The 10,569-nt window shown below is 38.7% G+C and overlaps 1 protein-coding gene across 1 annotated transcript; it reads right to left on the reverse strand.

Annotated features, from left to right (window-relative positions):
- Positions 1-3,614: 3,614 nt before the first annotated feature.
- Positions 3,615-3,933, reverse strand: LOC109117625 (40S ribosomal protein S24-like). Its single transcript, XM_033760396.1, has one exon. It carries the CDS (start codon positions 3,915-3,917, stop codon positions 3,615-3,617), a length of 303 nt encoding a protein of 100 aa, XP_033616287.1. The 5' UTR covers positions 3,918-3,933.
- Positions 3,934-10,569: the final 6,636 nt, after the last annotated feature.

Consider the following 10,569-nt stretch of genomic DNA (forward strand, 5'->3'; position numbering starts at 1 on the left):
AAAAAAAAAAAAAAAAAAAAACAAAAAAACAAAAAAATCACAATAAACTGGGCGTGTAATCCCCGGTGTAATCCCCGGCAGAAGGATTGCTGTGAGTTCAAGGCCAGCCTGAACTGCATAGAAAGACCCTGTCTAAAAAACTGGAGCGGTGGGTGGGGGGATAATCACAATAGACACATAGGACAAAGCTGTAAAACCAAATATTAATGAGAAAGATACCTAGGTGTGGTGGCACATGCCTGTAATTCCAGCACAGCCGAAGTAGGAGGATTGCCACAAGTTCAAGGCCAGCCTGAACTGTATTGTGAGACCCTATCTCAATTACCCCCCACATGAGGAAGACAATTTAAATCTTTTTCCTTTGTAATTGAAGACGCAATTGTAGAATGCATAAACAGAAGTTTTGAATTATACACAGATCATGAAGCTACTTTTTGTATGATCTCTACAAGTTACAGGAAATGTCAGGAAACATTAAAATACCATTGTATAAATTTATATTTAAAATTGGTTTCACACTGAATTCAATTGAAACTGACTTGTATGGAGAGTTGAATCGTTTTAGAAAAATTGTGCAAGAATCAACAACTTGAGATGTACTAAAGTTTGCATGTTGAAATAATTTATCAGAAATGTACTCCAATGTCACAGCTTAATTAACAGCACTAATAACAATTGTGTCAGTAGGGAAATCCTTTTTTTTTGGCCAACATGAGATCTATCTATTTATTTATTTTTAAGTCTTCATCAAGTTAATTATCATAAAAGAAAATCCTTAAAACGAAGTTTTAGCCAAGAGTGGCAGCACATGCCTGTGATCCCAGCATTCTGGGAGGTTGAGGGAGGAGAATTGCAAGTTTGAGCCCAGCCTAGGCAATTTAGCAATTTAGCAAGAACCTGTCTCAAAGTAAAAAATAAAAAGGACTGGGGATGTAGTTCAGTGTGAAGGTCCTTGTTTCAATCCCCAGCACTGCAAAATAAATAAATAATAAATAAAATCTTATCAAATATTATTGTTAATATTACCAAATATTATCGTCAATCAATATATTGACCAATGTTGCTTTCAATTATACCAGTTAAGACAGGCATGGTGTCATGTGCCTTTCATCCCAGAACTCAGGAGGCTGAGGTAGGAGGATGGCTGTGAATTAGAGGGTCAGCCTGGGCTACAGAGTGAGTTCAAAGACAGCTGGAACTGCGTAGCAAGACCTTGTTTTAAAGAAGAAAAAATAATAATCATTTATACAAGTTAAAAATAAAGTCGTTTGCTGGACATGGTAGTGCATGCCTGTAATCTCCACACTCTGAGAGGCTGAGGCAAGAGGATCAAAAGTTCAAGCCCAGCCTGGGTGATTTAGCAATTTAGTGAGACCCTGTCTCAAAAAATAAAAAAAGGGTTGGGATTATAGTTCAGTATTAAGGCGCTGAGTTCAATCCCCAGACTGCAAAAAAAGTTGCTAAAAATATAAATTTTGATGACCAAATAATTGAATGTGCAAAAAAAGTGAGTCAGAAAAGTCTTATGTTTGGGATATCACATTAATAACACTTGTAGTCTTATATAAAATTATGAAAATATTGTTCTGCCATTTATAAGGTTGTGTTATTATGTATCACTATTAACCCTATTATATTTTATAAGGAACAAAAATTTTTGTTTGTTTGTTTTTGGTACTGGGGATCAAACTCAGGCCCTTGTGCTTGCAAGGCAGGCACCAGAACCACTGAGCTAAATCCCCAGTCCCAAAATATTTTTGTTTTTTGTTTTTTGAGACAGGGTCTCACTGGGTAGTTGAGACTGACCTGGAACTCACTATGTAGCCCAGGCTGGTCTCGAACTCACAGCGATCCTCCTGCCTCAGCCTCCCAAGTGCTGGGATTACAGGCATGTACCACCACGCCCAGCTGGCCTCAAAATATTTTTAAAGGAACAAATTTTATTTCGTTTTAAAAATTTTTCTTTTTGGGGGGGAGGTTTGGAGACAGGGTCTCACTATGTAGTTCAGGCTGGCCTTGAACTCACTATGTATCCCAGTCTGGCCTCAAACTCCTGGCAATCTTCTTTCCTCAGACTCGCAAGTGCTGAGATTATAGGCATGTGCCACCACCCCCATCTTAGGATATGTGCTGCCAAAGCAAGCACTACACCCAATTTAGGAACAAAGTATATTTTAGGATCTTTAATTTTATTTTCCTCTCCCTACTGCTTTTGTTGTTGTTATTGTTGTTGTTGTTTTGGTATGGGAAATCAGACTCAAGACCCTGTGCCTGCAAGGCAGGTGCGCTGCCACTGAGCTAAATCCCTGGCCCTCCCTACTGCTTTTTGAACAAGAGACCCTCCATTTTCATTTTGCACAAGGCCCCACAGAATTATGTAATTGGCCTCTAACTCCCATTTAGTAATAATTGTGATGTGAACTGGGATTGTAGCCATTCAAACACCATCACAGCTTTAACCAAAATCTCCACTGAGAGTGGGGGTGGGGGTGGCTAGAAGCAGAATAACATGCAAATAGGGAGGTTAATGTGGATACTTGTCATTTTCACATGGATCGAGATCTTGTACTGTTTGTGAAGTACTAAGTAACCAGGAAGAATTCATTTCAGTTTCCGTTTGGCCTTTACAGCAGAATGATAAAACTCTGCTTCAGACTGAATTATTTCAGGAATTTACAGCAAAAAAAGGCTGAGACATTCCCTCTTGCAATGAGTATGACCACTGCATTACCTATACCTTGCCCTGTATCTAGCTATAGAGATGGAGCCCAAAGAAGACAATGCATGGTTCTGTCTTCCCTAGCATTTCTTCCTATGTCTGGGTCCAAGTCATTCTCTCCTTCTAGCCAGCACAAATCTCTTTAAAAACAGCACCCACTTACTCCTGTGCACAGACCTTGCTTTGTCTCACCTCTCTGTCCCTCTTACAGTGTACTCTGATCTAAATAAACGATTCTTATTCTGATGTTGGTAAATTTTCCCACGGGATCCACCCCCCTCTGCAACACCATCTCACTGGGCACTATTCATTCATATTAGGTGACCAATTAATTTATTCACTTAACTATGTCTTAGAGATCTTTTCACCAAAATAACAAAACAAAACAGGACTTTCTATTTTAACCACTGTAAAGAATTCCTTTATTTGGATGGATATGAACTTTGCTCTGCTCTGCTAATGGATAAAGTAACTTTAATTTTTCTTTCTTCACTCTCTGTCTCCTTTTTTTAACTGATGACAGATCCAGTTTACTCCAGGGTAAACAAAGGTGAAGCAATCTAGTCAGTGACTTCTACCAAAGCCTCCAAGTAATTTAAGTGACAACTAAGCTGGAGTCTAGTACAGCCTCTTGCCTGCTAAGAGGAAAGGACATCACCACCAGCCCAAGTTTTTACTGAGGGCTTGATGAACAGGAACACAGGTAGCAAGTTAAACTCGCAGCAATAGCAAACATAGTTAACACCCCAGTAAGCTGCTGCACAGATTCCAAACAGCCAAACATAGGGACATTTTTACAGTTTATCAATGTTTTTGTGAAAAACTAGCACAATTATTGCAGACATGAACTGAAAAATCTTTACTCTGGCTTTTCACCAGCACCAACTCTGGCCTTTCAACCAACAGTGCCCCTGACTTTCTTCATTCTGTTGTGGCGTTCCTTCCGCTGCTTTCTTGATGACTTTTTCTTCTCATACAGGCCGTGTCTTACAAATCTATGTTTGGGTTCATTTTTCTTCCCATAATCCAAGGAATCATAAATCGTGCCAAAGCCAATTGTGTTGCCACCACCAAAATGGGTTCTGAATCCAAACACAAAAATGACATCTGGTGTAGTCTGGTACATTTTGGCAAGTTTTTCCCGAATTTCTGTCTGGGGTACTGTTGCTTTCCCAGGGTGAAGGACATCAGTGACCATTTGTTATCTTTGAAGAAGTCAGTTGATCATGAACTTTCAGGTCTGGATATTTACTGTGTCGTTCATGATGGCAACAGATCCTCAAGCAGCCAGGGAGGAAAAGAGTGTGACTTTAATTTTTCATGATTACAGGGCTACAGTGAGCATCCTGGTAGGCACTGTCTTGTACCCACATGTGTTTCTTTAGGTGAACACTCAAAAATGAGTTTCTGTGTCATGGAGTATGGATATTTTCAATTTTAAAAAATTAATTAATCAATTTTGGTTTTTCAAGACAGGATCTCACTATTTAGTTCAGGCTGACCCTCAACTCACAGTGATCCTCCTGACTTAGCCTCCTGAGTACTGGGATTACAGGCATGCACCTCCACTCTCAGCTTTGATATTTCCAATTTTAATAGCTACTATTAGGATTGGGGGTGTAGGTCAGTACTAGAGTATTTGTCTAGAATGTTCAAGGCCCTGGGTTTGATCACCACTACCATAAAAAAGTGCATACTGCCAAATTGCCTTTCAAAAGCATGCTACATATTTTTACTCTTTTCAGTAGTGTATGATCTCATTTCCTGAGACTCTGGCCTTTAAATTAATTGCAAATAAATACATGAAAAAACAGAGACTGAAGTTTGTTTTTCAATTTGTAATCCTTCATCACTAGTGAAGTTGAGCATCTTTTCATACAGTATTTATTGACTTGTGAGCTGTTTGTAAAATTGAACTATTTTTTTCTTCCAAGGTTGTTTGTCCTTTTCTTTTCTTTTTTTATTTTTTCTTTTTATTTTTTTGGTACTGGGGATGAACTCGGGTCCTTGTGCATGCAAGGCAGGAACTTGAACCACTGAGCTAAAGCTCCAGCCCTGTTTGTCCTTTTCATATGAAGTTGTGGTAGTCATTTCTATTTTTGGATATTAACTTTTGTCTATTACATATGTTGCTAATATGTTCTCATAGTATGTAACATGTTTATGGTTTGTGTTGTCATGAAGAAGTTTTAAATATTTATATAGACATTTGAAATATTTATATCAGTCTTTTTTTCTATGGCTTTTCTGTTTTGTTCATTGTTTTAGAAGGCCTTCTTTACCCTAGGTAACAATCATATTACCTTGTTTCTCATTCTATTAAAGTGCTTTCCATTTAAGTCTATAATCTGTCTCAAACTTGTTTCTTCTTCATTTCTCCTATCTGGCATTCTCTTTCCCTCGATCTTTAGAGCTCAACTCAAATATTACTTCAGAGTCCTTCCCTGGTCACCCCAACTAAATTAGCCACCTCACTCTCCATTAAGATATGCCATATTTCATTATCTTGATTTAGCCAGGCCTGGTGATGCATGCTTGTAATTCCAGCACTTGGGAGGCTGAGGCAGGAGGATCGCTTCAAGTCCAAGGCCAGCCTGGGCTACACAATAAGTTCAGTGCCAGCCTTAACTACATAGGGAGACCCTTACTGCGCCCCCATCAACTCCCCCCAGAAAAACATTACCTTGATTTAACTTCTTCATAGATCACCTCTCTTTGAAGTTATCTGGTTTGTTTATTTATTTGTCCATGACCTATCTCTTTAGATTATAAGTTCCATAACACCACGGATTTTGTCTTCTAGCTTCTAAAATATTTTGAGTTTATTTTAGTGAATTATATGATGGGGGATATAAGTATTTTTTCCAAAGGGTAGCTAATTGTTTCAATAATAGAATTCCCTTTTCTAAGACATTTTTTTCCAGTGGTGTTGGAGACGGAACTCAAGGCCTTGTACTTGTTTAGGCAAGTGCTCTACCACTGAGCTACACCTCCAGTCCTCACTTGGAGGTTTTTATTAAAAATTCAGAGATAGTAGCTGGGTGCGGTGGTGTACATCTGTAATTTCAGATCTCAGGAGGCTGACACAGGAGGATTGCCATGAGTATATTTGTTGACTGGATATTATCGGCTTTGGTAGTACTTTCTGAGCAATCGTTACCAACTTTTTCTTTCCGAACAATTCCTAGACTTTCATTTGCATTTGTATTCTTCCCATTCATAGCCCATATATTTTGTGGGAAACTGGTCCTATTTCCAGTTCTTCTGGTCACAGACATTATTAGTTTAGGGGAGAACTTGCAACCTTAGTAAGCATTAGATTGAGCCTTGGGGGTCCTGCTTTGGAGCGCTATAAATTCTCTTTCCTGTTGGACTTCAAGGATGAAACTCACTTTCAGTGCACTGGCAGCTGTCTATGTCCCCCTCAGTAAAAGCAACGAATAGTTCTCAGCTATTAGCAGACATGTCAATGACCTAGTTTGTTGATATACAGATTACATTGCATGTAGTTTAGTAACAGAGTGCTAACACATGTGAGGCCCTGAGTTTAATCCAAAGCAGTGCGAAAATGAAAATAAAAAAGTCTCCATCCTCAGGCTTTCAGTTCTGTAGGTCTGAGATAGGGACTGATAATTTGCATTTCTAAGAAGTTTGGGGGATGGGGGATGGTGATGCTGCTGGCCCAAGAATTCAGGGATGGAGGCAGAGTGACTGACACATTTACACTTAGAAAACCATTTGGATAAAGTATAGACTGCAGAGCAGAGACTGTGAAGGAAATGAAATAGTTCTATCTCACCCTGCTGCTGGAATTCTACTTTGTTATTTTCAACCAAAATAATAACCAATACATCCACCAATCTCTCCTCGCAGAAGCTCACCAAAATATATGTACATGAAAATTGTTGCAGCATTGTTTGTAATAGTTAAAACTGGAAACAAAGCACTTGTCAGAAGGGAGCCAATCTGTCTAATGGAAGCATCCATCTGTTGGGATACTATGCAGTGTTAACAATTATGAAATAGTTTGCATGTGCTGCACTGTGGCTCAAGTGTATCCTCCAAAAGTTCATATATTGGAACCTTAATTCCTCAATATGGCACTGTTGGGAGGTGGGGGCTTGTGGGAGGTATCTGGGTCATGGGGTGGATCCCTCATGAATGGATTAATGTCTTTCGTAAAATACGATTAAAAGTGCCGGGGATGTAGCCCAGTGGTACAGCACTTGCCTAACACACAAGGCTCTATGTTCAATTTCTGGTACTCTAAAACAAAAAAATCATGACAATTAAGGTTTGTGTTTTTAAACAAAGAACAACCCCCACATATATATGCAGATATGTGCTTAATTATTTTCTAGAAGGAAATAATGATTAAGAATGGCTATGTTGGGGCTGGGGATATAGCTTAGTGGTAAAAACACTTGCCTGGCATGCCCAAAGCCCTCGGCTTGAGGTGAAACATTGCAAAAAAAAAAAAAAAAGTTAGCTATATTTGAGGAGAGAGGTTGTGGTTGAGGTGGTTGTACAGATTTTTCAGTCTTTGCTTTGTACATTTCCATTTTGTTTCAGTTGTCTAGTCTTAGAAAAATTTTCCTTAAGAAGGAAAAATGTCATTTGAAGTTATCTGGGCAAGGCATAAGCCAATTTTAATTTCTTTCTTTGTATTTCTGTATTGAAAAAATGTTATAAATCATGCAAGGACCAACACAAAATTAAAGACTTCCCCAACATATTGATGTGGTCTAGCATGTCATGGGGTATAGGTTATAAGCTGGAGAAGACCATGTCTGTAGTCCCCGCTACTTGGGAGGCTGAGGCAGAAGGGTCTCTTGAGCACAGGATTTCAAAAAATTTAATAAATTGTTGAGAACTTATATTTCTTCAGATTGAGATTTAAGTATGGTACTGCTTATTAAACTTTAATGTACTTATGAATTACCCAGGAATCTTGTTAAAACAGATTCTGACAGAGTAGGTCTGAGATGGGCACCCTGAGGTCTGCATTTATAATAGGCTAATGTTGATGAACCTTTGATTACATTTCTAATAGCAAACAATAAAAAACAGGAAGAAGGAAGACAGAGGGAGGGCTATTCGATGGAAAAGGGATAGACATAAGATACTACAGAAATAATTGTGCACGTGGAATCAGGAAAGAGTCTGGGAAAAGTCCAGTTTCTAGCCTAGGTAACTATGAGAATGGTAGAGACAATAACCAAAGATAGAGAAGAATCAAGCTGAGGAGAAAAAAAGTGTAGCAAACAATGGAGAAGTGGTAGCAAAATTTCCCAATTAAACATATTGAGTTGTGGGTGGTTTTGTTTGGTTTTTTGGTACTGGGGATTTAACGCAGGCCCTTGCGCTTGCGAAGCAGGCAGTGGAACCACTGAGCCAAATCCACCCCCCCTTTTTTTGCCTGGGAGAGTATAATGTGGATTTGTCCAGAACTCCATCTGAACTCTTCACCTGGAACTCAATGTAGTTCAGTTAGAGGTAGATTTGCAAGACATCTATATTAAGATTAAGAGCTCAGGGTATGAACAGGATGAAATTGCCCGGGGAGAAAGTACAGTGAGAAGCTGGTGGAGAACAGAAACTCTACAAAATGTTCATCTTAAGGGACACACAGAAGAAGGAAATGAAGTACTCAGGGAAATAGTTTAGAAGACTAGATATTCTGAAGGGCCCTCTCACTACCGAACAACTACATCCTATATAAAAAGAATACAACTTTTAGTGCACTGATGGCTGTGAGAGTTAACAATTGCTCCATACCGTATGGCTCTGATGAACTGGACTCGGCTTGGTTGATATTGGCTAGGTTCACTAATGTCTGTGTGGTTTCTTAGTGGGTTGGCTGGAGGCTGGCAGGTGTACTGTAGTCTTGGCCAGGGTAGCTAGATGGATGGACGTCTCATCCTCCAGAAGACTCATTCACATGGTAGTTCCAAAGGTCAAAAGAGTGAGGAGAGGAATGAAAGGCAATTTGAAGCTGCAAATTGCTTAGATATGGAGTTTGGCTAAAGTCTATTGATTAAAACAAAAGCTCAGATTGAGAGTGGAGAAATAGTAACTTTTAATGGGAGGAGCTACAAAAGAAGGTAGATAGAGGGAGATATGAACTGCTATAGCCATTTTTGCAATCAGTCTATTGTATTAATCATTAATAAAAGGAATCTCTAAGGAGCAAACAAAACAATGCAAGCAAACAAAAGCCATGAAAACAGTAACAAACCCCAGGGAGCTGGTTGAAGAAAGCAAACACTTGAGGATACTTCCAAAAGTGGGACAGAGGTATTTCTTTGGAAAATGGAGGTGCTCTTGCTGGAAGAAATGAGGAGAGGTTGATAGAAAACAAACAGATGTCTGCTTCAGTATCCAAAAGTCTAGATATTTTCATTATAAAATTCTGGAAGTACTCTGAGATACAAAGTTCTTGGTCTTTCTGTTCCATAAAACCACTATTCATATGAGGCAACTTGTAGGATTTTGACCTTGAACTAAAAAACCAGTATGTTAACCATGTCTTCTGAATGGACTGAGTGTTTTCACATCCACTAGCTTGTGTTTTTCCCAAAACTACCTATAAGGGAAGCAAAGCAGGCATTATTATTCCCAATTGACATTATTTATTATTATTATTATTTTTAAACAGGGTCTCACTATATAGTTCTGGCTGGCCTTGAACTCGCTATGTAACTGAGACTGGCCTCAAACTCACAGCAGTCCTCCTGCCTCAGCCTCCCAAGTGCTGGGATTGCAAGCATGCACCGTCATGTCTGGCAATATTACTTTTTAAAATAAAAATTTCACTATGTTATAAAAGCTGAATATTTGGATACCACAGGTCTCATCAGGAGACATGTATAAAAGATTCATTTGAACACTGCTGGAAACAACTCATATTTTCATTGGGCAAGAGAATGGGTAAATTGTGGCACATTCACACAGTGAAATAGTATAAAGAAGTGAAAATGAATTAATCGCAGCTATATGAAATATGTCTAAGTATTAGAGAAATTAAGTGAAAAAAGGAAGCTACAAAAAATACATAAAAATAACTTTTATAAGATTAGGGGCTGGAGTGTAGCTGGGTGGTGGAGCACTTCCTAACATGCACAAATCCCCAGGTTTGAGTCCCAGAGCCATTAAAAAATAGCAATTTTTCTTTCTGTACCAGGACCTTGCACTTGCCAGGCAGGCACAGTGCCACTGAGCTACATCTCTAGCCCCCAAAATAATACTTTTACAAAATTAAGAAGTAAAACAATATATAGTTCAGATATTTCATTTGTCATAATACTATTTTTAAAAATAAAAGGCTAAAAGAATTTCAAGAGCTAGGCATATTGGCACACACCTGCCATTCCAGCTACTCAGGAAGCTGAGGCAGGAAGAATTGCTAGTTTTAGGCCAACATGGGCAACTTAACAGGACCCTATCTCAAAATTTTAAAAAAATGGCTGAGGACACAGTTCAATATTGCTTGGGTTCAATCTCTAGTGCTGAAAAAAAATTCAAAATACCGGTTACCTCTGGGAAATGGAATAGTTCTTAGGTCCTGAAGTGAGATCATGTGTGTTCAACTTATGATCAAATTTCATAAAATGTTATATCCTTTTGTGTTTATCAAATATTACATAATTTTTATGCCTTCCCCCTGATCCTGATGCAGCTTCTATTATTAATCTGAGTTCCCACATGAATATGGGTGAAAGAACTCATCCGTCAATCCATGTTGGACATATAATATGAACAAATATACTTTAAGTAAATTACTGATATTTGGAGAATACTGCAGCAAAACCTAGTCTATTCCATCCAGGCGTGGTAGTGAACGCCTGTAA

This window comes from Fukomys damarensis, unplaced genomic scaffold, assembly GCF_012274545.1.
Source record: "Fukomys damarensis isolate Sample0158 unplaced genomic scaffold, DMR_v1.0_HiC HiC_scaffold_39, whole genome shotgun sequence".
In the NCBI taxonomy this organism is placed as follows: domain Eukaryota; kingdom Metazoa; phylum Chordata; class Mammalia; order Rodentia; family Bathyergidae; genus Fukomys; species Fukomys damarensis.

Coding starts and splice junctions, on each gene's coding strand:
- LOC109117625 (XM_033760396.1), bottom strand. CDS start 3,917: ATGGTCACTGATGTCCTTCACCCTGGGAAAGCAACAGTACCCCAGACA.